The sequence below is a fragment of the Rhodnius prolixus genome, unplaced genomic scaffold, assembly GCF_049639745.1.
Source record: "Rhodnius prolixus isolate KJV_2025 unplaced genomic scaffold, Rpr scaffold_2, whole genome shotgun sequence".
In the NCBI taxonomy this organism is placed as follows: Eukaryota; Metazoa; Arthropoda; class Insecta; order Hemiptera; family Reduviidae; genus Rhodnius; species Rhodnius prolixus.
The window spans coordinates 9,751,163-9,778,242 of record NW_027411592.1 but is presented as its reverse complement, the minus strand read 5'-3'; the positions used below and the strand labels follow the sequence as shown (position 1 = coordinate 9,778,242).

At 32.2% G+C, this 27,080-nt stretch overlaps 1 protein-coding gene and 1 long non-coding RNA gene across 4 annotated transcripts in view; one reads left to right on the top strand and one right to left on the bottom strand.

Moving 5' to 3' along the window:
- The window catches only part of LOC141450395 (uncharacterized), a 32,580-nt gene extending 6,463 nt beyond the window's left edge, over positions 1-26,117 (top strand). The window contains exons 4-7 of one of the 3 annotated variants that reach the window (XR_012456093.1): positions 20,309-20,443; positions 21,084-21,270; positions 23,473-23,555; positions 24,300-26,117. This is a non-coding gene — a long non-coding RNA (uncharacterized lncRNA). Of the gene's footprint in view, positions 1-6,853; positions 7,754-20,308; positions 20,444-21,083; positions 21,271-23,469; positions 23,556-24,299 lie in introns of those variants that run through there. The other 2 variants (XR_012456094.1, XR_012456092.1) reach the window with 2 other exon arrangements.
- The window catches only part of LOC141450385 (mimecan-like), a 49,911-nt gene extending 23,479 nt beyond the window's left edge, over positions 1-26,432 (bottom strand). Inside the window, exon 1 of the mRNA XM_074120770.1 lies at positions 26,176-26,432. Coding sequence (XP_073976871.1) covers positions 26,176-26,194 — 19 coding nt within the window. The 5' untranslated portion in view covers positions 26,195-26,432. The remainder of the gene's footprint in view (positions 1-26,175) is intronic.
- Positions 26,433-27,080: the final 648 nt, after the last annotated feature.

Below are 27,080 nucleotides of genomic sequence, written 5' to 3'. Positions count from 1 at the left end.
TATTTTCACTTGACTAGTTTTCTGTGATTTTCTACGTTTTTTCCCATAGATTTTGTATTTACTTTCCCAGGGCGCAACGTTAGGCCTATCACTTTGATTTCCTACAAGTTAATAAGTGTTCGTTAGAATTGGCTGTCGATATTTTTGATGTTAGCGAGAATTAGGCATTAATTAATTTTTTTTGTTTATTTATTTATTTGTTTATCTTTTTCCCCCAAAAAAATTATTTGTTGATAGGATATCAAATTTTAAGGTTATCATGTATTTTGTTTACTCCGGGCACGATAAAAGATTCACAAAATAGCTAGCTGTTTCTGTTTTCAATAATAATTAATAGCTTGTAGTTAAAAACAATCATTTTGGTTATTTCAAAAAAAATAGGAAGAAAATATTATTTAAGTCGCACTTAATGATTTTGATCAAAACTTTAGTGTTTCAATGCAGAATAAGGATATATTCAAAATCTTTATTAAGAGGAGATTGATTTTAAAATTTTTGTTTTTTGTAGAATTCTAGACAAGATTTTAGCACAGTCCATAATAACAGGCCAACGAGCATAACCTAGATATAAAATATGTAGATAGCTTGAGGTGGGTATAATGAATGTATTCACCAATCAATTATTTAAATTAAATTATTTTGAATGCAGCCGTGAGAGAGCTAAATGTGGAAAACCGCAACAGTATTGCAATAAACGAAAATGGTTCACCATGAATTATATGGCGGCATATACACTGGGCCAAAAAAGTCTGTGAACACTAACCTAAATTTTATTACTTTTATTATTATCTTATTAGAAACTTCTTTTATTTTCAAATGAAATATACTATTCGATAGACAGAAACCAGAGTTTTTCATTTTATATTCAATCTTTTATTTTTGTTCAGCAGGAATATCACAATTAAATGTTTAACAAAACAACACCCCAAACGAATGCAAAAAAAGTCTGTGAACAGCTGTATAAATATGTAAAAACATTAAGATAACAAACAGAAAAACGATTGAATAAAGTTTGAAAGTTCTCTATTGTATTGTAGAAACCACTACAGTCAGTTTTGTGAATAAATAATCTAATTAGTACATATTTAACCACTAATATGGAAGTTCCCAGACCAATTCGAGAACTTATTGTGACGTTGCGAAATGAAAGAAAAAGTATTCGAGAAATAGGGAAGATAGTTCAAAAAAACCCTTCAACGGTGCATAATATAATTAAAAAGTACGGAAATGTGATTAGTAGGCCACGCAGTGGACGGCCACCAAAACTTAATTCCTTTCATAAACTGCAAATTCTGAAGTCTGTTCGAGAAGAACCCAGGACAAGCGCTCAAAAAATCAGTCAAGAATTATCAAGTGGTTATGTGTAAGCGTAACACCACAGACAATTAGAAATAAATTACATGAATACGATTATTGCGGTCGAGTCCCGAGGAAAAAACCTTTAATCAATAAAATAAATAGTAACCGCCGATTGGATTTCGCGAAAGAATATGTTTCTAAGCTTTCTAGTTTCTGGGAAACCGTAATCTTTTCAGATGAGTCGAAATTCAATGTATGTGGGTCTGATTGACGACAAAAAGTGTGGCGAAAAAGAAATGAAGCTATGAAAATGAAAAATATGAAGCCTACTTGTAAGCATGGGGGAGGCAACATTCTGGTGTGGGGTGCATGAGTGCTAAAGGAGTGGGCAAGTTAGATCTAATTAATGGTATGATGGACCAATATGTGTATGTGGATATATTAAGACGCAATTTAAAAGAAAATTCAAAAAAATTAGGGTTGGAGGGAACGTTTGTCTTCCAACAAGACAATGACCCGAAACATACCGCACTAAAAACTCGGGAATGGCTTTTAAATAATACACTCTGGCGCCTAAACACCCCTCCACAATTGCCAGACCTTAACCCAATAGAACATTTGTGGGATGTTATCAGCCGCGAAATAAATAAACGAGGAATAAGAAACCGTGAACAACTAAAAAACGCTATTTTAGAAGAGTGGGATAAAATTCCAACATTGACGACCACAAAATTATTAGGATCGATGAAAGCTCGCTTGTTGGAAGTGATTAGGAACATAGGAGGTCCTACAAGTTTTTAAAATTTATAATTCACGTACAATGTGTAAGAATCATTTATTTCTGCAAAGTGTTCACAGACTTTTTTTGCATTCGTTTGGGGTGTTGTTTTGTTAAACATTTAATTGTGATATTCCTGTTGAACAAAAATAAAAGATTGAATATAAAATGAAAAATTCTGGTTTCTGTCTATCGAATAGTATATTTCATTTGAAAATAAAAGAAGTTTCTAATAAGATAATAATAAAAGTAATAAAATTTAGGTTAGTGTTCACAGACTTTTTTGGCCCAGTGTATGAATATTTTATTTTACTTTTATTATTACAATATGAGAAAGGTTAAAATTTTAACGGTAAATACATAAATTTTATAATAAATTTAAGCGTATTCTATTCTTTCTAAATCTCTAAATCAGAAACTAGCCGTCCTATTTGTATAATATAACCGTAGCGTAGAAATACAAGGTGAAAGAGAAAATAAGGAATATCTAGTTTCATCAGTAAAGATTTCCCATTTAGCTTTATGTGTTTTCTTATTTTTCTAGTTTTTTTTCCTGTGTTTCTCATTTATAATGATTTCAACCACACCGGCAATTATGTAATTCTAGATAAATAAAAGCAACCTCTTGTGGTTAATGTCTTGAGTAATGGCATAAATATATATTGTGCAATATTCTAAACAACATCCTGCGGACATTATTAACTGTAACATGGATATTTTCAATTTCAATGTTTTAAAAACTTGCTTATGCAAAATATGGACCTGAGAAGGAGCAGGATTGTTGAAATGGGCGACAACCATTGATGTGCATTTCTAAAAAAAGTATCCCCATCAATGACCTAGATCATTCCTCATTCAAGGCGTTCTTATTTTTATGGAGAACTGTTAAAAGAGAGTTTTACACCTCATAAAATTTAAGAAACCAGCATTTCAAACATATGTTTATTTTTTTTAATATAAAAAAGTTTAAAAGCAGACCCACAAAACAAACTTTACAGACTTTTTTTACAGTTGTCATTTAAGCGCATGCAGTAAGAAGTGCAGGTGTTTAAACACTTTCAACAGTATCACAAATGGTGGTACCTCCATCAAAAAAAAAACATGAAATTCCTGGAATATAATTATGTAAGTCAGGTCGTCCGTACCGGTGGCGTTGACCTGCTGTGTTCTCCACGCTAGTATGGCGTGTTCGAGGTCAAAGGAATCCACCGCCATAGATCCTGGCTGATCATCTTCCTTTGAAATATTATTGTACCCCCTTATTTTTTAACACTAGTAACAGTATAATGGTGCGGAATTTTTCTAACACTGTTTGCCTTTGCGCTAGAGTTCAAAGGATGTTATATTAGATTCTAACTGGAAGTGCAAGGTTAGAGATCATGTTTCTAAGTTAATTGCCATCACTCTAAACAATATCTTTTATTGAAGCATTTTCAGAAACAATATTTTATTGTAGTTATAACTTGAAAACGAACATCTTAATTTGATAGTGGCGCTACAGCATGATGAGTTGTGTAACTAACTGGCTTGTAACTAATTGCTTGCATGCTGCATTTATGGCAAACAATATGTAAGTTTTAATGAAACACCAAAGGAAAACAATTACGGCATAGAATTCAGGGGAAAAAATGTCAAAAATAAAATAAATAATAAATGAATCATCTTAATAAATACTCAGATTACATCATTATTCATTTCTGTTGAAAAGTTATAACTATTAAGTGTTCTTGTCACTCTTTACTTCAATAAATGTGATAATAATTATCAGATTGTATCAACAGGATTTTTGTGGACATATATTGTTATTCCTTATTCCCCCACGAAGAGGAAATTATAATATATTTTATAATAATGTATTATTTTCACTTGCTATTTCCAGTATAGTTTAACCAAAGTTCAAAATTTGAAAATCTCGACCGAAAGCAAATATCTCTTGTACGACTTCTTTTCAGCATCCTTAAATATGTGAATATTCACCTTCCGCCCTTTTTTTTTCCTTTATGAAAAGTAATTTTAAGAAGGGGTTTTTGATTACCCTTTAGAATAGTATTTTATTGTAGGAAAGCCAAATAGTAATTTTTACTAGAGGAAGTGATGTAACATTTATTACATTTTTTTAGTAAGGAGAAACGTTAAGAACAGCAATAAGCAAACGTCGTGCAAATGTTCATATCAGACTATTTTCTTTTTCTTGAGGTTTTTCTTTTATTTTCCCTTACTATTTATTGAAGCTGGCGGCCTCTCACACGTTTTTTCCTTTGATCTTTATCAGATAATTACTGACAAACTAGAGTTTTTACTTAATCACGTTTTCTCTATTATCAAATCGTAGCCGTAATCTTGTTCGCTTAGCCAGCTTGTTTTCTTTATAAAAAAAAAAATCTGACCACATTTGTTTGCTCTGCTTGGCCAGCGTTTTAATGCGGAAGTTGTTACTTAATTATGATTAAGAATTCGTGTTTATTGTGCTAAATAAAATTTTAAAAAAAGAACATTGTTATCTTTAAAGTATGATAACAAAGGATAATTTGCAGATTTGCCTATTTATTAAGCACTGGGAGAAATCGTTATTCTTTGCATCGTTATTATCGTTATTCTTTACGTTGCTTAAACAATCTACAGGTAAAGAATTTCAAAAAAAATATACTACTTAAGGACTGGTGAAGATTTAAAGTCAAAGAGGTTTGCTTTAACCGCCAACATACTTATTACTACTTGGAATAACTTTTTCTTTTAATACCTTACCAAGAAATAATTTTGTTACAGTGTGTGGCAAAAAAAAAGCTTCTTCATTCGCTAGAAATATTTTTTGGGAAATGATGAACTGGAAATATTGAGACAAATTGCTTCCATATTTCGAACACTGCTACGTTAAAGAATATTTTTGATTTCTCAACGAAGAATTGTGTTTATGTCAGATTTACGAGTCTTCACAAAAAAAAAAACTTCTGTTTTACGGCTCTTTGAGTTCGAAAAAATGGTTTTTAGAAACTGGAATGCGTGCATGTTGAAGATGTACTTTATATAAAATAACAGAACTTGAAACAAGAACAGTTGATAGAAATAAGAGATCACAACATAATTCTGATGTAAAAAGTAATTACTAAATAATAATATATAGAATAATTTCATTCAATAAAATGAAACATTTAATGAGAGTAAACGAATGAACTGCCCACCGGACGAGGCGAACTATTATAGAGGAAGGAAACAGTGTTTTGAAATTAAGCAAAAAGAGAGGCTGACAGGAAGGAAGTAATCAATTAAAAATGTTCGTTAGTACAGTTTAAAAGATTTCTAAAGAGACAATAATAAAATTGGAACAACAAAAAATAGAATTTTTAAGTTTTGAGGTTAATAACTTAATCACAAAGCCGATTTTTCCTTTCTTTGACTTAAAGAATTCAAATTGATTGAAGCCATGCGGATGTACTAATGAAAATAAACTATATATTAATGAAAAGGGGATAAGAAAGAAAAGTAATAATTATTTAAAGGCACAGAGCATTGTTCTTAGTGACAGAGGACTATCTGAACTATTTATAAATATCTAGTACGATTCCAAAGAGAGTTCATGACAAGACTGGCACAGAAGGTCAAACACCTCTTTGTTGGTCTTGTCTCCTTTTATGTAGGCACAGAGGGACCAGTCAGAAAAGTTACAATAGTATGGTATTCAATTTAAAAAGAAAAATATGTATTGAATGTTAAAAAACAAGAATGACTTTTTCAATTATTTTAAACAGTAAAGAAACTAACAACAGCTGAACAAAGAGAAAAATTTATATTTAAAGAGTAATAAAAATTGTTTACAAAGATGGCTGTCTAGAACATAAATACAAAAATCATAAAAAAATAAATAAATAAACCACCTTTACTATGACGTAAAGTTGCAAAGTCATCATTTAGTTAGTTATTTCTGAGTAGAGAAATTGTTCAGTGTTTAAACAATAATAGCTTATGATGTTAGTCGAGTTCTATTCTTTTGTTTATAGCAATATTGAGTCAAAAGCGATACTTAAAAGTAGAATCATTTTGTCTTTGTAAAAGTCCTTGCTCTTATGTTTTCAGGATGCGTAACATTTTTTTTTTTTGTATTAATTACTAATCAGAACAAATATTGAGTACATTTTATTTTGGTCTTTTGCTTTGGACTAAAGTCGGAGTTTTGAGAACTCCTGATTGGAGTTCCACCAACAACCTCGGATGTTGTCGCGCCTAAAACCATAAATACACTGGCACGATTTTCTCTAACCGCAATTGACGAATTTAAATTTTCTTAATGTTAAGAATTTGAATGGAAATTCAGTATAAAGTGGAATTTCCAGACAAACGTGGTTTTTCAAATTGGAAATTTTAGATACCTAACAATGTTGAATAGGTTATATATGTGATAGTAAATTATATTTGAAGAATGTTACTGACTTCCACTTCTCCTCCAGATCTACACATATGAAATGAGCATCCGAATCTTTCAGAAATTAGGTTTGTACCCAAAAAAAAATTATTTTAAGGTCCCTGAATCAAAAGAATAAGTTTTTTTTTTTTGCAAAGGAAGGTCTCTATGTGCAAATCGGAAGAAACGCCAGCCCAAAAACGAGAAAACGCTCGAAGCTCAAACTTTACATTCGTTTGCGAACCCTGAAGAGACCCTACATTAGTGACGCAAATCTTTTCAGGACTAATTATTTCCTTCCCTGAGAACCATTCTCTTTAAACTGCAATTACATCTGTAACTTTTATTTTAATTATTTTTACAGGAAACTTTGTTTTTAGGTCGTTGGGCTTCCTCTCGAAATTATTAATTCAATGTAAGTTGTTCTTTCAACATCGCTCCTGTTTGGTGGTAAAAATTAAATATGTTTAAAAAAATTCAGCGTTTAATGAAAATGTAATTAGTACGTCAGAGAACAGTTAAAATCATATGAGTGTGTAACAATTTTTACTTTTTATTTTTTAGGTGCATTAATTTGTAACAAAACGTTTTTACAAGCTACACAATAAATGCTACTTTTAATATGAAGTCTCTTAAATATTTTTTTCTTGATTTATTTTCTATTTACATTGGAGGAGAATTTGCATGATTGGATGTAATTAGGTTTATTTTAAAAGAAATCGTTAAGTTAAAAAAAATCCATGTAGCCAAGTTCACACGCTACTATAGAATTTTTTTTTTAAAGCTTATCTTGTTCATTTTTGTAGTCAATAAAAAATCTAATAAATTTTGCCAGTAATTAAAATAAACTTACTTTACTAAAAATTCGTTGGAAAAGTGTACAATTTGCTTGATTTAATTTAAACTGCAATTGTGGAATCTATTCAGAATTCTTATCTTTTTTTTATAAATTCATTTGTTATTCACAGTCTATAGTAATGAAATTTTTCGCTAGAAGTGAGATCGCTTCCTCGACTGTCTAAAATATGATTTTCAAACTAATAAGAAACAAAAATATCATACGTGCAAGTAATTTTCATAATTTATTTGTACTATTATTTGATTTAAATATTATTTGATGGGGATTTCATGTTAAGCAAAAATAATAAATCTCTTTTTTGGAACTCAATATTTTTGAAAGTCTCTATAAACAACATTGGACTAAAGAATGCCGGCAGCAGTACTAGAGTGAATGTACAGAAAGATATTTCATGGAATCCAGAGATGGGAGTTATTGTGGAGTAGGAGCTCTCTGATTTCTACCTGCACTGTAACAGTAAAGTAGGGGCTAAGTCACACACCTCCTTCAACCATAGTCTTGCATCACACTCTCAACAAGCTCTTTAAAGCTGGTATTCCCACACCAAACATCAGTACCAACAATCCACTCGTGAAACAGCCAGATTCTAAGTAATATTGCTTACCCAGCAACATCATCATTACTAACTCAGTTACATTATTACTCTATTAATTACCAACTTTTTCCATACATCATATTCTTCTATTTTATTTTCGTTGAATAAGGGAATCATTATTATATAAAAATCTGTAGTAAACATTTTTAATAACTACTATTTGTGCTTTTAGAGGAAAAGAACATAATGTTATTACAATTCTAATGCCACTTTCTCTGCTAAAAGATTCAAAATTTTATGATAAAGCTCATGCTGCCAGGTTGCAAGTTCTATCTTCATTTTAAAAAATAAAAATGATAGGCCTTTCTGGGTAAGTATGATGCAGAGTAAGTGTATGACAGAATCGCAGATGAAATCAAATTCTCTGCACCAAACTGACGGATCGGCCTTTGATAATGGAAGATAATCCGAAACCATATAGGTCAGAAAATAAAAAAAACTTGCGTGCAAATGCGGATAAAATCAACGTTTTATCTTTGATATTATTATACATTTGCCACATAAGTTTTGTATTAAACAAAGAGGAAATGAATGAATTATAGTTAAAAACATCTCTAGTTCTATATAAATACAAACAAAATTAACTTTGGAAGTTTCTTAAAATAGAGAGTTATCAATTATTTATTTTTAAACTTATTCCAAAAGATCATTTTATAAAAAAAAAATCCTTTTTGTTTAGCGGCACTCCCCGCTACAACGTACTCAATCCACAGATGAGTGATCCCTAATCTCTGATAAAAACATCTGATAAACTCCTTCCCAATGTTTAAAGATGTAAACATGAATACAAACAAACAAGTTCCACTTCTCATGGATCTAATTTATTAAAAAAATAACTACCACATTCATCTTTTACTTCATTATTTATGTACATTTATTTTTCGCTTTTCCTTTTTACTTTTATTTTCAAATTACTTTCAATGATACAAACGTTACTTTACTAATTGAATTGCAAGTTTTTTAAGGATCTTTATTTTTTTTTGCACCCAAGACAATATCAACTGAACTTTTACCCAAAATCTGGCTGCGAAATCTTCTAGGTACATTATAGTGACATAAGATGAGAGTAGGACTTTTCTATCACTTCCGCAATGCATATATACATATATATTCTAGATTATATATTATGTATCTCTTAACAATTTGTATTAATCCATGAAACAATGTAGTGTTTGTTCTAATAAACTCACACACTAAAATTCATAAATAATTAGCAAACATGAAATATGCATTTAGGTGTTACTCTGGTAAGGAACTCTCCGCAAAGAACTTACAAGGCAGAAACGACTAGCAAGGACTGGCCATTGCAGGCTCAGAAAACACATGCATCGCATGGGCCTGGCACATGGTAGCCTCTGTAGGTTCTGTCAGGAAGAGGAGGTAACGGCACTGAACGTGTTGTGTCAGTGTGAGGGGCTCGTGTGGCTAAGGATGTTACTATTCGGGGAGGAAAAACTAAGGCCTGTGAGCTTTACCCAAGAGTCGCTCTCCAGCATTAAGAGTCTGATTAAAAGGACAGGTCTGGGGGGTGAGCTTTAAAGTGAGGGAAGCCACAATAGATCCAAAGGGATCGTAGTGGCGTAGGCCTTGAGGCCGCTCTAGTCTAATCTAATCTAATCTAAGGACTGTCACATCAGTTACAATGGATAGGCGATCCACGGCCAATTAAGCCTGGATGCTAATCAGTGACTGCAACCAGTGCACTAACTAATCCACAAATCTAGGCTTCTTACGATGGCTTGGAAGTAGCCCGTTGAGCTAGCTAGCCCTTTAAATTCTTAGACTTTCCCTTGTTGTTTGCCATTCGTTTGTTTCTGAAGAAAGAGGTTCATTTGGAGCGTTTTAGAGGGTTGCCAGAGCGTTGAAGAAATAATTGTTGGTTGTAGCATATTAAAAGGTTATTCAACTTTCATATCTAAAAAATGTCTGCCTAATTTGCTCCGACTAACATTCTCTCCAGTTCGACTAAATCAGTCTTGGCACAGACCTTCTGGGAATCTCTCATAATTCTTTGTTTTGTTTCCAAAGAGGTTTACCTTTTTTTAATAAATACTTTAGAAACAATAGAAAGTTTATAAACTGGAAATAAAAATTCTTCACTGAAACTTGGGTCACTGATTTTCTGAAAATCAAAATCGTTTGTTTTTTGTAGACGAAAAGTAGACAAACCTGCCATGAAGGGACAAATCTTTCAATTAGATATCTGCACTGCCCATCCTTCCATTTATGGTCCGAGCATTTAGTTACGTAAACTCAGGGACAGTGTTACTTGGCTACACCTTCAAGGTCGCCAACTTGAAGGGGGCTTAGCAATACGTACGAAGTTCTTCCATCCCCAGTTTGATATATTCACTTCTCCAGCGAATCAAAACTTTTTTATCAATAGTTTCCCCAGACAAGTTTTCAAATAATTAACAGATATATCTTAAGATATGTAAATCTAAAGCTGTAAGAAAAAGAAAAACAGTAAACTGCGAAGTCAGAACATACACCCCTCTAAATCAGCTACTCAAACTGGTGGAACAGTGACCACGCAGGCCCAGTTCAATCATCAACTTACATAGGTAATAAATTTACATATTGTAAAGTCAGGTTCAAGGACGCACGGAAGAGCACAGACCATGAAGGCGGCACGCACGGTTGAACATAGTTCTGTGACTCCACTCACCCCCCATACATTGGCGGCGCAAGTCATTATTAATAAATAATAATTTATTATTTATACTTAATACTTACTTTGAACTTTAAAAATATCTAATGGAAACCATTTTCGAGAATTAGTTGCTAAAGCGGCGACTCCTCTACTTCGTAATACATTCCAGGTCTAAGCGTCTTTCCGTAGTATTCATACCCCAAGTTTATAACAGTGGTTACCTTCCTACATCATCTATCTGTCTCATTTTGCAGTCAGTCTAAACTTCTTTTACCAATTTTGTTGAGGGATATTTTCCTTAGATGTCCAATCATCCAATCTGCTCTTCCTTATTGTCTTTTACATCGATCCCATTATTCATTCTAACTGGATTTCTCAATGTTTTCCTGTTTTTTTTTCGGGACTGATTCCTTCGCTTTTCTTTAAACTTGGAATTCTTATTACTAACAACAAACATCTATATCTTTTGTTCGACACATTTTTCCTGGAAAATTAGATTTAGAGCAATTTTGAGAGAGTGGGGACTTGGAACGGTTCCATTTAAAATGGCATTTATATACAATATAATATTAAAAAGGATTAAATGGATTCCTCGAATTCCGAGTTTGAAGAAAATTACTTCACAGAATGGATTTAGTTTTCATTTGTTTGAGATTTCTTCGCTACTGAACCTAAAGATTTCCTGAAGTCTTCCTGTCTAGATTACATCCTCCTAGATCTTGAACAATTTTTCTAAGAAAATTCATTTTAATCCAGTTCTTGTTGGGGGTGGGGAGAATTTGGTGTAGATTTCCCTGCGTAAAGGGTCAATTGAGAGGATTGTGTAGTTTCACGTTTAAAAAATTCTCAGTTAAAGAAAATGTATACATCAGTATGTTGAGAATGGTTGTTATAGAATGTGGTGTATTTCCGCTCAGATTTTGTGATAATCGTAGCTGCAAAACTGTTCAGCCTGCTAAAAATTTATTAATCCTAAATTTTTGTTTACTACGATTTGATTAAATATCATTCAAATAAAACTGTCATTCTCTTGGTCCGTTGTATATTGAAACTTGCAAAGTTAGTGAGGCCTATAGAAATGGAAGGTAGGAGAGTTCATAAATAGAGAAACAGAGAAAGAATTGTGGTCGCAGATGTTGATGTTGTACATCAAGAGGGGTGCAAGTGCTGCATAAGTTAGGTCAAAGTCTCTTCTATTATGCATGAGTGAGTGCAGCCCAAACACACCCAGCTCGCGCAGAGCAAGGCACGTGGGGCAAGGTTACAAAGCGTTTTTACCGCACTCTAAGTCAGCCTTTCTCAACCATTGGGTCGTGTTAAATTTAAATTGATGGCGAAGACGTTCAGAAGAATACAATTTTTTGCTGCTTTACGAATATAAAATTGGGGGAAGGTACGATCTAGAAAAGGCAGAGAAATTAATTGATGTAAGGCACCTCCTCATAAAAGTACCTTTTTTTATAAAAATCATTAGCAATGAACGACAGTCTGGACAAAATTGAAAGCAATAAAACTATTTAAAGAAAGATGTAACTCTTAAAAAAGTCGTAACTGACAGCCACAGAAAAGTGGTAAAGATTAAAACTAATTGAAAAGTTGGAAACTTAACCGTCAATGAAAGGAGAGGAGGATGGGTTTTTATAATCTTTTAAAACGGCCTATTTAGTCAACACTTTGCGTCTTCATCAGATGTTTTCGTATTGAAAACACAAAAAACTACCCTGCAAATAAGTCTTATTTTTTTAAATTTAAAAATTAACGAGGAATATGTCAAAAACATTGCGTGAATTTTTTTTTTTATGGCAGTTTGTATGGAATTGACAATCTCACTTGCAGAAGTCAGTTGTTCTGCCTCAAGATTTACTATTTTGGACGTCAACTGTAGATCGTCAGCAAGAAGTATTTAAGAGCCTGAAGTGGATTATTTCGATTTATACAATCACTCCTAGATCGCATCAACACTGGATACTCTATAAAACGAGTTAATTTGGAATAACTACTTTTACTAAAATTCTGGGGGCCATTCTTTCTTACATCTTTTTAAACTTCTAAACACTTTTAAATTTTTTCACCCTTAAATTCGTCCCTGAAAAAAGCTTGACATCCGAAATTTCTAGAATTTCTAAGAGAAAAAGTATTTTAACTGGGAAATATTTCAAACAAAAGAGGTAATAATAAGATTTGCAGGGTAGATACGAGCTTTAAATTGAAAAAAAAAGCAATCTGGCATTTTCAGAAGGCTAATTTTGACCAAAACCTCACTGTGGAGGCAGTAACCTCTCTGTTCTCACTCAAACTAAACATGCAATTTATAAGATTTTTTTCGTGAATCTAACCAGTCAACAGAACACATTGACTGATTGCCAAATTCAGGGGATTCCAAAACATAGGTTTCTAGTAAAACTCTGCGCGTAAACTATTCTTCCTCTATGGTTTAATTAGAGTTTCGGTTTAGTCCTTTAAACAGGAAATTAATTACTGCACTCAAAATTATAATAATGAAAAAGTTAATAATAATATAAAGATGAAATTCTTAGATTTTATTTTTTCATTTAAGGCGCGTCAACATCTGAGGTAATTGGCGCCCGGAGCTTTTTTTGATGTACTGTTGGCCTTCATCAATGTCTTTACGTTACACTATCCATCACCGAACAGTAAAAAGCTCCTAGGAAGAGAAGGATTTATGTAATTGAATACATTAAAGTAATAAGATGTGTAGTTAATTATATCATTGTTCCATTCATAAGGTTGTGGTATATCTCCCATATCTGCATTCACTTTTTATCACGCAGTTCCTTCCCTTTGCTACCCACAAACTTTATAAACTCTTGACACAAAACATAACAAATTTATTTAGATGAAACTTATATTAGAAGTAATAAATTTTGATTTTCTCATTTATTGCTTAACTTCCTCGACCGTCTGAAGACATTTGTGTGGCAAATTTCTCTCCCAACCTGCTTACAAAGATCGAGATCACCAAAATGGCTAAAGGCTAAATAGTTAAAAAATCGAATGATAATTCAGTATCGAAAATCGATTAACTCATCGAAAATTTGACAAGTGTGACAATACTTCAGCTGAGAAATAAGAATAGAATCGCAAGTTAAACACAACTGAGGCAACCCTATTCTCATTAACCTACAAAATTTTATCAAAATCTGGCTATAATTTACAGAGTTATTGATTATTATAATTTTAGAGGGGGCTTCTCACATTCGAAGCTAATTTCTCTCTGACGCAGTGACGAGACCCCAAACTACAACTGCATTAATTCTCGAATCGCATGAGATTTCATTTATGTAATTAGTTTTAAGGCGCTACGTTGTTTACAAAAATAAAGTAAGAACAACATCATGGACAAGAACGATTGCTGAAATGCCGATGATGGACAACGATTTTCTCTCAAAATCTATTTTATCAGCTCGTCGTGATACATTACTGTCAAGGAGGAAATGCTCCTGCTTTTACGGAAATTTTCAAATTATCTTTTATACACAAGATAGGAAATAATTGTTCCTCATGGTTGCTCATCCCCGCTTTAGAGTAAAATCTAAGCACCTACTTCTCACAGTACTGCCTTGAAATAAAATATCACAGAAAGCTTTTCTTAAACGAAATGTTTTCAATAATCAACTACTTTTTCTTGCAAGTATTCTAGTATGTATCCTAACTTTGTAGACAATCATAAATTCAAGGATAAATCGATTAGAGACGAAAAAAAATCGGCATATTTAAAAACGTTGCAGTAAAGATTGTTACGGTCGATACATTTCGATTGCTAACTTACCATGCGACCCTCAAGAGAAAGTGCAGTAGACAACAAAATCAAATGACAATCATTTCCTATTGGAGAGTGTTGAAGACTTTCCACAAAATACACAAAACTAGTGATATGGGAAATTCTACCTTACAAAGATACCGTTCAACTTTTCTTTTGTAGTGAACGCTTTAAATTAAACTGAAACCTAAATACAAAACTGCTTCCACTTACTGGAAAGATCTTACGAATACAATAGTATCATCATCGTAGACAGATCCTCAACCACCACCAGAACTAACCGTATAATAAGGACGAAGTGGAAGGATCAGATTCTATACGGTCCACATTTCTTTTAATGGAGTTTCGTATAAACGTAGTTCTTCCCTTCTATCGATAGGATTCCTTTACTTGGCAACTGTTGGAAATCTAAATCACAAAATGTTGCGCCAATACGGAATTTTAACATAGAATTAGTTAACCTGATATTTTCGAAATAGAAATATTAAACATTCTAGTTTTCTACAAATTTTTAGATTTTCACACACACGTACCTATGAAGATTGTGATGTTACAGTTTTCGCATTCTCAGAAGCAATGAGTAATACGATAGAATGAAGATGAATGCATGAAAGATTCAGCAGAAGCGTTGTAATAGCGTTTTGAATTGCAAATTCACAACATATTCTGCTGAGTAACATGATATTAGGGCAAAGGATATAACATTGTTATAAGACCATCTGTTAGAATAAAACCAGTGGACTCCCCAGAAATAGAAAGGGTCCATACTATTGGGTAGATAGGGTCCAGGCACGCCTGGACATAGAACTCGTTCAGGCTAGGGGAGAAGAACGTAGTAACTCCAGAGTTCACCAGGTTACAAGTGGCTGATATAGCCACAAACCTAATCTGCCTTCTGTGTGCTCCAAAGCAGACTGAATTTAAATTTAGTAATTAATGGAACTCAATAAATACAGACACTATTATAATCTTTTAAGTAATACTATTAATGGCAATAAATTTGGTGTCAACTTTCTCTTAGTGTAATCACATATTACGAAATTATTATTAAACTTACTTTATTTATTACAATCTCTTCCCTGATTAAAAGAAATATGGCGAACGGAACTAAATATTATCACATTATCAAACAGCTGTAAAGTGATAGAGGTAACTGAAATCGTTGAAAAAATGACTAACAAATTATTACGGCTCATGAATGATAAGACATGAACTAATCAAATGTTACTTTATGTTATGGCATACTGTCCTGTTAACGATAACTCAACTTGGACACCCATGTTCAAGAAGCAGAAATAACCAGCACATACAGCAAATTAACCACACTCAATTTCTACAGTTTTTATAGCAGGAAATACTACTATCTCAGGAAGTAAAAATGCGTGGGCCATCGATATTTTGGTTCTTGTAACAGGGTTTACTGCACTGCGTCAAAATAGATCTATGGTGACTAATACCTGCCACCACTCATCCCGTATCGCCATCTAATGCTGCATTCTCTCAAACAATCCTGTAGGGAAGTTTCGGATCAGCGAAGCCCTCCTAAACCCTTCAAATTTATTCTTAATACGACTCTATCCATTGCGAACACGCAGGCACTCCAAGAAAGCCCATGGAGGAGCGGTGATCTACTTGCTAACCAATGCATTCCCTTCCTCAAATGCATTCTAATTATAAACACCCCATTAATAATTTGAAAAGGTAAAAACCCCTTCAATCCTGGTTATTACTCAGCTTTATTAGGGATTCCTAGGAGATGCAGGGAATTAGATCTACAATTGGGGCCAAATGGTCACCCCAACAATATCCTCTGGGAAGATTAAAACTGTTCGGTAGGACAGTTGTATAAGGGTTCCTTCAACTCCTCGTGTAACACCCAAGCTCTGAGGAGAAGCCCCTCGAAGAAAACAATCGGCCAACAGGAGTAACCCACTCACCGTATTAATGCACCCCATTCATGAACAACTCCCCAACACCGTCCTCAAATTCTAAAATTAATTACAAAGTTAGGAGTGAATTTAAACTCTAGTTTACTAGTTATTCTGGTGTTATTACTACAACAAAGTGGCTTTTATAATATGGTTTGACTGGACTAATCAATACTAAATCAATTTTTCTTTATCAGTTTTTGATATTTTCTCGAAAATAATTTTAACTTTTTTCTAAAATGTTTTGTTTTTGTCCAAGTTTTTTCTTTAAAGATTCACATCTAAAGCACAATTTTATTTCCATCTACAACATAGTTATACTAAGGGGCAATAAATTATTACCAGGGTAATGAATTATAAAAATACGATTAACCGTAAGTAGATAGAACGCAACAATAGATAGAAACAACTAAAGATGACCAATTCATTAAGCACATGATTAATTACTAATTTTAATTAAGAAAGATTATATGAAAAAGTATAGAATAATCAATAATAAAACACATTAAAATAAAGAGAAGATTATGCAATAAAATATAAGTTAATTGTCTTTGCACATCTACACATCACACAATGCAATAAATGCTCATATGAGTCAAAAGACACTTACCTAAAAAATTCCAAGAGATTTTAATAAATTGTGAAAATAAAAAATACAGTTCAGCCTAGGCTACTCAACAGTAACCTTATTGTAATTATTGATTGCAGAATCGCCTGCGCCAGTACATAAATCAACCCTACTAAGAATAGATAAGCTGTAATAATTTTGGCCGCAAGAGAGCGTGTAAAAAAAGGCAACTAATTTAGATTTTTGCACCGGGTTTTAATTAGTTTATTAATTGCTTTTTTTTTAAATTATTGTTTACTTAAACTCAATTAAAAGTTTATGATATTTAATTTTAATATTTGGTCCGCCGTGTCCTATTATAATAAATTCAAGGGCCACAAACTCCTATACTAATTAATAAAAAAAAATCTTTAGAGAAACTTACAACATTAGACCGACATCTAAAAAGATGATGGGTACAGAAATCAATGTACATCAAAACAGATATTTTCGCTGAAGCTCAAAATCGAAATCTATACGATCTCAATAACTTCCCTTACAATTAAAAAAGAGCGCTGCCAAAAAATAAATTCGAAAATCTTTATAAACTCACCATCAATAAAAATGTTCACTTAGTTTCATGAAAATTTGTCAAAAGAAATTTGTAAATAATTTCTTTTTGGTAAATATTTTCAACAGCTAGATATTTAATTTCCCGGAGTAAGAGAAAGGAAAGTTTTGTACAAAAAATGTAACTATAAAACTACCATTTTCTTTTTTCTTTTTTTTTTTTTTTGGTACCTCTAAGTTTTCCTATTTGAAGAAGGTGTGACCAGCTAACAACGCCGGCTTTCTATTGGCCTAACAATCCGCCTACTTTCACACTTCTAATGCGTTTCTGTGATTGGTTAATTCTTTATTGCTAATTATCTCTTTGAAAAAAACTATTAATGTCTTTTTCTTGCTAATTTTTGTCCCATAGGTATTTCATAAATTATCGAATCATACAAAAAAATATTTTAATCTTACAAACACCCAAAAAAGAAATCTTCCTCACATATTATTTTTTGTTATCTTCCTCTAAAATACGATAGAAGCAGAAAAGTTAGATATATTGTTATGTTATAAATACGCCATATTCTAGTTTCTTTGAACATAACTTTTATAATCGTTTCAGATGGGTTTATTTTAGACAAAAGCTTAAAACCAGTGGCTTTGATTTGTCATATCTCATTCTTCCTTTCCGCTAACTCCCACACACGCGCACCCAATGCAATTTGTAAAAAAGCTCTTTTTCGTTCTAAGGAATCCTCAAAATGGATGTACTCGTGCTAAGAACTCAAAATCAATCTCTGCACATCTACAAAACAGAAGTTTAAGAAAGCGAAGTACTAGTAGAAAACCAAAAAATTAAAACTCTTTTATCAGTTCTTCTATTCAAAATTTATAATTATATTATCGTTTAATTAAATATTTTTTGTAATAATTATTTGACCTTAAAATTACAGTTATTTAGTTACGAGACCTTTGACATATTGCTAAACTCTGCCAGTTTGTTTGTGTGTGGCGTCATGAGAGGTCTCATTACCTCTAGCCGAGCTGTACTTTCATGTTAATGTAGATAATAGAACACCGTTACTGTTAATACATGTTAATTTTTTAGGACTGAGGAGAGTTAAACTAATAAACTAAATGTGACAACATTTTAGTTGATTCTACCAGCGTTTCAAACAAGTTTTACTAAAACTGGTGAGCGATTTGATGAGTTTCGACTTTGTGAATATCCAAAACACTGAAGTAGCATTTTATAGGGAATCAATTCAGGTCTTTATAGATAAAGTTATAGATAAAAGTTATGGGATCTACATGAGTGCAATTAAAATATAAATCGTAGGACTAATTTTCAAGAAAACAATTTCAAAAAAGGTGAAAATTCTCTTGAACAAATATTTCTTCCGGCTGTGTTTTCTTTTTTAAATTAAATCCAAGGGAAACCCCAAACAGAATACTGAGTTTTGATCTTTCTTCGAGTTTTGAAACAACACACACAACATTTTTTTAAAAAAACTATTTCAATTTTTTCTGACAAAGATGACTTCAAAACTGTTTCCGTTTAAAACTTGAAGTCGAAAAAAAAATGTCCAAGAAAATAATCAATAAAAGTTAAACCCGAACTTACGCAGACAATAAAAATAAAATAGTAAAACCGAAAGTGTAAAATTGGCTAGTTGGACAGGAAGTACCGACGTGATGGATGAGAATGTGAGGAAGATACGGGTCGTTGGGCTGCTGGAAATATTCATGAGATGAGATTTGGGCCTTACAGGGAAATAGTGCCCGACAAGAGCTACACCTTCCAAACCAACATACAGTAGCAACAATTACTAAATTCAAAGAAAGCCCCCAAATCTTTCTGTAGAATGCAAAAGAAAGTTTAAATAACAAAACTTGATTTAAACTTTAACACGACTTTGTTTCTTGTTTTAATTTACCAAAATGAATTTTCTTACAAAATTAGATTTGGTAATAAAATGCTGTCAATTCTGTTCTCGTAGGGTTAACTTTAATGGAATCATTTTCGAAAAGAAATCTCTTTTAAAAAAAACCTAGAAGCAATTTTTCCTGTAAAATGTCATTTCTAGTAAGCCGATTTTCTTCATATGATATTCTGGCTACACGAAAATCATATTTCCTGTTGGCATTAACAACAGAAAATTTTCAGTTTTCAGTATTTTTTTAACCTTTTTTCTGTTTTGAACTAACTAGAAATACGAATATAATTAACATTAATGATTTGATAAAATCATTTAATTCGGTGATGAATAACGCACTAAAAAAAAAAATGTATAAACAAACCGTGAGAAAATTCTTCGATTGTATAGGATGGGAAATGACGAAGGTAACACATATTGTCCGGTAATAATGTGTAACAATGAATTACATCACCATGGAAAACTGTTTTACTTATATTTTATCAAGTTTTTAAAATAGTGGACAAACCTACTCCTTCAGAATTTATCTGGCATTTGATATTCTTTGTTTCGGCCTCTTTCTCTTATTCCCGAGAGGAAGCAGCACTTTGTCATCTCGAAATAGAGTATTCATCGGAAAGGTTAGCTTTTTTACAAATCAGGAAGTTCGGGTGTGTGTTTGTGTGGCCACTATAATTGAAAATATCCAGGTAATTCCAATTTTGATTTTTCTACTAGGTTCTGGCAAGGGCAAAAGAAAATATTTTGGTCAACCAGAAATTCCTTTTTACACAATTATTTGTTTATTTTCCTTATCATAGCACCTACGATCTTTTTTAAACTTGGTATGCTGATTGCATACACAAATATCTATAATTCTTACGTATTTTAGAATCATTTAACCCGAAAAATGCATTTCAGAACAATTCTGGAGGAGTAAGATTGGTATTCTTCCTTCTAAACTACCATTTTAATGTAATATGTGACGCTATCACTTACAGATCATTAACGAGTATTAAAAATACCGATTTGGAAGAAAATGACCATGTGAACATTTCCTGGAGTTTTACCTCAGTTTCTCGGGAACCACTCTCGTTTATTTCTTCAGCTTTAGTACACCGAAGGCTATAACTTTTGTAAGCAACTTTATTTTCAAAAAAATTTACGTAAGGATTCTTCTAGAGAAGAAATACTACGGCATAATAAATTTTCCACCTCTGCATCACTAGTGAGACCATCATAGCTAAGATTTGGAGTAAGCCTGTCAGGTCTGAGATGACGATGATCTGTCAGGAGAATCATAACCCAAAAGACATCTAAAGCATGCAAAAAGAGCCGTACAGGCTATGGAATCCTCGGTGGTCACTTGAAAAAGCTGAGGCACCAGCAGAATCTGTGTGAGACGTAGAATACTCCAAAGTTACCTTCATATGGACTGCGATAAAATTATTCAAGAAAGGTTTCGATGTTTGGCTAGCTATGAGATGATAAGAGAGGAAATATCCACCGATTTACCACTCAGATGCTGAGATTTTGTTTCTTATTCACAACTATGGCAAGTTCTATAGTTTTTGTTTAAAATTAAAGATTGAAGAAAATAAATAAGATGGAACCTTGAGAATTGTATCAAACGTTTAGCCACCTGATCATACTTTTTCTTGAGTTTGATTGAAGTAATTTACTTAGTACCTAGTTTTCTGTTGGTAGACTATCTAATTGCAAATTTTCTCAGGCACCATTTTCTTCTTAGCCCATATTGTTTTCCGATTTTTCCAGAACCATTACGACGTGTTGAAAAAACAATTTCACAGACGATTTTCTTTGATGAAATAAAAACCAATCATTGCTGGGATAGTTCGACACATTAATGTTTTTTGGAGCACTAATAATATCAGTCAGAGCACTGTGCAACTTTCGTTCTACGAGTTTGGTTCTCGTACAAAACTAATTACCAAATTTAAAGGTATTACCCTTTTTGTAATTACATCTCTAAAATATTTATTGGATTACTTCTGTACAGATTGCAAAGTTAGACCTAAGATAATAATGTAATTAAGGAATACCACCAGTTTTGTTAAAAGAAGGGTTACGGTCATTAATTAATTTAGTTGTGCTATTAATTTTCACCCTTTAAAATATTATTAAATTATATGCAAAAGAGGGAAACCTTTTTTATTGATTACCAATTGCCTTCGATTAACCAGAACTCGAGTTGAATAAATTTAGGGATATCTAATAATTTTGTTTTCTAAATTTTGAGATGTTCAGTGAGAAATGGTAAAAAAAACGTAATTAATTACTAGCCTCCTTTGCTTCTTTCTAAAACTGGTGGTAAACAAGCTAGTTTACTTCCATTCAGTTCACTTCGCATCAAATGATCTTCATGAGTTAGATTTTTTTTTAGGTTTTACTCGGCGGGACGGGACCCACGGCACTGCAGCCACCAAGAGGCTTATTGTGCCTTCCCTTGAGTCTAGTAGGTGAAACCTCCCCTTCTGAGAAGGTTGAGGGCTTTCCCTACCAGTTCCTTCTGCGCTACAATCTCCCCTGGTCACAAGGTACCAAAGATTTCGTAGCGCAGTCTCTCGATTGCAACGCAATCGAATAGCAGGTGAGTGGCCGTTTCTTCCTCTTCCTGGCATAATCTGCACATCGGTTCCGAGCTAATAAGCCCTACCTTGTGCAGGTGCTTCCTGAACCTTCCTGCCCAAACCTAGAGTCACTTTGGTTCTTTGTTTGCACAGCAAGAGCCTCTTGCTGTGTTTGACCCTAGGAAGCATCACCCAGTACTTTTCATGCTCTCTCCAGATCCAGTCTCTGAGAGCCTCACGAACTGCACCCCTAGGGATCCCCAGGACTGGTTCCGGGCCAATGTTCATGAGTTTATTGGAGGAGTAAATTTTGGAAAAAGAAAGTCAGTCGTCTAATACGTGATCTTTTTCGAACTCAATAAGTACTGAACCGTCGATTTTACTGCAAAGAATGTGAAATAATAATGTTGTTGATTATTGTAAAGTAATGTAAACAAATAGCTGATTAGCATAAATATTTGGTAGTTAGTTGTATACCTAAATTCGATTCCAAAAATACTGAAAAAACGTACAATTAATTTCGCTATGTTGCCCCTATAATCTTCAAGCATCATTTCAAGGACTGCATCAATTTCAGTAAAACATTAGTGTTTTTGGTTAGGATTTTAAAAAAACATTATATCTTCCTATAATTCTCAAGGGTGGGATTTAAAAAAAAAAATTCATTCCACTTGACCAGAATGTGTTCTGATTCCTTGAACTAAATTCACAGACATTATTTAACTTGGTCACCCTCGTTTTAATTATTCTAAAGAGGTCTTTTTTGTTTTGTTTTAACGAAAAAGATGTTAATTTTCACAATTAGCGTTCTGTTTTACAATTCATAAAATCCATGTTCAACTGACAAGGCAATAAAATCTGTTAGAGATCTTGATTTATTTATTCGCAGAAAAGTTGATGTTCCAAATTGCTATTTATTAATATTTTTGTAATAATTAGATCAACGTCATATTAATATTTTTATTAAGTTCCCAATTTCTTTAAGAGAAAATACTTTTATTTTCTCTTTCTTGATAAGGTTTATTTTTTTTAAAAAAAATGTATCCTTTCACTAGAAATCTCCCTGGTTATTATCTTTAGAATACTAGTTGAAATCAAATAATGTAGATAATATTCCAGATTGGTAGAAAGATTGGTTCAGTGGAAGCGCCTTTTTATTGCAATATTGTGATTTTAAACGATTTTTTCACATTAAATTCAAGTAAATTTAATTATTCTTATTCGGCAGTCGGAGAAAATGTGCAAAAGAATATGGTTTGCTCAAGATATTTTTTTGTTTTCTTGTTGCATTAAGCACAAATGCATGTTCTATTAGATTTTTAGAATTTAAATAGGAAAAAACAGCTTTAACTAAAATCCTACGCCAAGCGGAAAATAAGATCAAAAGTCTTTCTTATTTTATTTTTTTTTCTGCTAAACAGTTTTTCTGCCATTATTTACATGAAATGAAAACGGAAATCATTAATTATAATCCAATTATTACAAATATTTTCTCTAAGTTGTAAGTTCTTTCTTTTTAAAGTTAGTTGATTTAAGAAAAAAATGTCTTATGTATTTACTAAAATTTGAAGCAGTCATCGACAGGTTCAAGTAACAAAGTAACAAATAAATCTGACTTAGCTAACTGCGCAGATTCTTCTACCAACAATCTACTTGGGTAAGTACGTCTCTAAACTTCATCAGAAACTTACGTTACCTTATTAACTACTTAAAAAATTAATTCTGAACAATCATGAGGCTGATTTTAGTTAACGTTGCTTTCGAGTTATTCTTAGGCAGATTGCTAGATAAAATTTCAATTTAAAAAGACATTAATTTCGATTATTCTAAATGTTATCAACTCACTTAATATTAGAAAGATAGTTTTTCTTTTATTTACTTAAATAGAAAAGCTGAATGAGTTAAGATTTAAATAGTGAACTCTATAAAACAGTTTTATAATGTCAACAAAAGTTGTATACAAAATAAACTAATTGGTAGTTAGACCCATTTGAAAAAAGGGCGATCACTTTATTTACAAAATAAACAATTTTTTTAAACCTTTATTCTAAAAATCAACGATATGAAATTATTAAATGAACAGAAAACTTAAAACAACGATTAATAATTTCTTATCATAATTTAATTTTAAAATCAAGAGATAAAACACTTCTCATTTGATTAAACATGCGAAGGAGAGAAGACATGGGTTGATAATTAAGATTATGCTGTTTTAAGAGTCTAAAACACTTTAGAAATCTTATCTTTGTATGAAAAATCTTGGTTAATTTTATATTTTCTTAATCTGGTTACATGGATTGTTGTCATGAATATTGTTTCTGTTTTAATATTTTAAAAGCACACTTTTTAAGAAAAAATAATTCATGACTTTTCTTTGTTAATATTCCTTTCATGTTTTTAGCTTTGGAAAATATAATAAAAAAAGACTCCTTGCTATCACCGGAGGCGCTTGACGAGGAAATCAAGGAAGGACACGATTAGGAACAGTGAAATAAGCCAGCTGATGCAGGCGTAGGAAGAAATTGAAGAAAGGACGCTGTTTTGGTGTAAGACACACCTTGCAAACACTAAACAATTCTTTTGCCCATAATATAACTTTGATGATCCATCAATTTAAAAAAAAAGTATGCTGATAAAGGAAGGATGGCTAATAGAGGGCATGCAGATTCCAGATGTCTTTAACTGGAATAAATGGAGAGTATTAAAAAAGGAATCAAAGATTTGGTCACAAAAATATGCAGAAAATAAGAAAACTCTGTTTTAAACAAAATTTCCTTATCCTAGAGAGAAAAAAATGTACGTCTTCAAAAGTTTGTGCACAGAGGAAGAATTCTGGAGAAGATGAGGCAATACATAACTCTGCCATCGACAAATTTGAAGCTATTGTTCTAATTTTAGGCTTGTATTTAACACTTTTTTTTCAGATACCTAAAACATCATCTATTTATGACGAAAACCACTCAAATTTTGACACCCGAATAAAAAAAAAGTGTAACAAAAGAAAGGTAGTTATGATCCCTTTCGGCAGGAAGTTAATGGAAAGAATAAAGATATCTTGAGCGATCTCTTTTTCATTTACTACACTTCTTGAGATCATAACTATTTTCATTTCCTTCGACTACGATTTTTTTAAAAAATATATTCATCAGTTAGAAATATTTGGCTGGGCGTAAAACATTGCAATAAAAGTAAGCTATCCCCAACCCTAATACAAAACTCAAAGCCATTTTCTTTAAAAAGGTTAACATATTTTTTATTAGTATGAGGTATATATAACACAGATGTTTCGAGAAAGTATGGAAAAACCATTTAGCTAAGTGTTTGACCGTATGAAGGAATTTTCCTCAAATCCAAAATTTTAGCAACACATTCAATTAAAGCCAAATTGGCGGTAGATTAAGATGAAGTAGTATTGAACAGAAAAGCTTAGACCGCAGCCGCCCCTTCGTACCGGTAGTGCAGCCTTTAACGGAATTCTTATAAAATAATGTTTTCGAAAAGTGGTAGTTCCACATGTACGTAAAGCGTGTGTCAAACTTAAGGAAAATTCTGGGTTCCGTTTTCGAGAAAATTTAAAAAAGTAAAAAAAAAGAAGATTAATGTGGTAGTTTCGGTCGCTGGATTTTGATCGCTAATTCGAATATTCGATGGGAATGACGGAGCGAGTTTCAGTTTTTCCTCTAAATATTTTAAAATTGTCCTAAGACTCAAGAGTCTCTATTTCCGGTGAAAGCACAAAACTAACTCGATCGCTGTATTTCCTGTTTGTAACAAGGGGGTAAAAGAAAGTAAAGAAAACAAAAAAAATCTACAAGGACTAAGGGAAATCTGTGGCTCTTTTAAAAGATGTACAGTATAAATAAGAATGTTCATTGGACTGCCTTGAAATAGAGCTTGAGGCAAAGCAAGTCTCAGAACTGGTCCTGGCTGAATGCTGTAAAACTGCCATGTCACTCAAGTATCCTAGTTTTAAATGAAATACTATAAAATAAAATGTAAATCTAATGATTTTAAAGGGTAATTATGAAATAAATATTCATTGAATTATAATTACTTATTAGATCATGTTATGTGGAATTAAAAATTAACATCACTTATAAAATCAGTAAATTCTCACGTTCTTATTCTGATTTATGTTCATTAAGTCTTAAATATGATTGCTGCAACAGGTGGAAATGTGATTACAACTAGTTGGACTTTCAAGATTAATATTTTTTGTTGTTAAGTGCAACACCTAGTGTGCTTTATTAAAAAATTAATTGAAAATATCTACTTACATATAAAATATAAATCCATTTCTTTTAGTGGCTATCGTCTTAAGTTATAGCACATCATAATTGATATCCAAAGAAATGCACTTTAACTAATATTTTTAAACACTTCATTGAAAATAAATACTATTTAATGAAGTAAAACACTTTACAGACACATTGTTTGTTGTGTGGACTATTTGGAGAAGTAACGCCGCGCCTGGGGTTCTGTCTTGTTTGAGTGTAGTGCGCTGACTGTAAACTAAGCAGGCCAAGTCTCTAATTCCACCACCACTCCATGCAGTTCTCTGGAGCGACATTGTCCACAGTACTCCCCTATCCAACCAGGCATCACAATCACCCAGCAACATCGCTCTGATGTGATCTGAACGTTTAGTAAAACTATCTCACATTGATGCAAATCTCATATTGTTCTTCCGCTTAAGAATTATTATTATTTTTTTTTTTAAACTAATCGATATTAATCTTCCTGTTTATTTATACAATATATTTTCAAAAAAATTTTCAACTTTTATTAAATCCGTTATTTTGATACTAAATAGATGGAAAGTTCTCTGAATCCGAAAAAGTCTGTGTGTAACAGAGATGGGCACTGGATTAAAAATACAATTTAATCATAAATTTAATTGATGCATTTTTTTAAATTTTAATCAGAATTTAATCGGCGAAATTGATCGTACTTTTAATTATATGACAATTAATTAGTGAACTAAATTTCAAATTTAATCATTAATCAAACTAAAAAAATTATGATTAAATCTGAGAATTTATTTGAACTTTAATTTTAATCCCCGAATTAATTTAATTTTAATCGTTAATCGAATTGATTTAATCATTCACTACATATATGACTTTTGAACTAGCGGTTCGGACCACGTTTTGGCGAGGCTACCTTTCTCAGTATCTCCAAC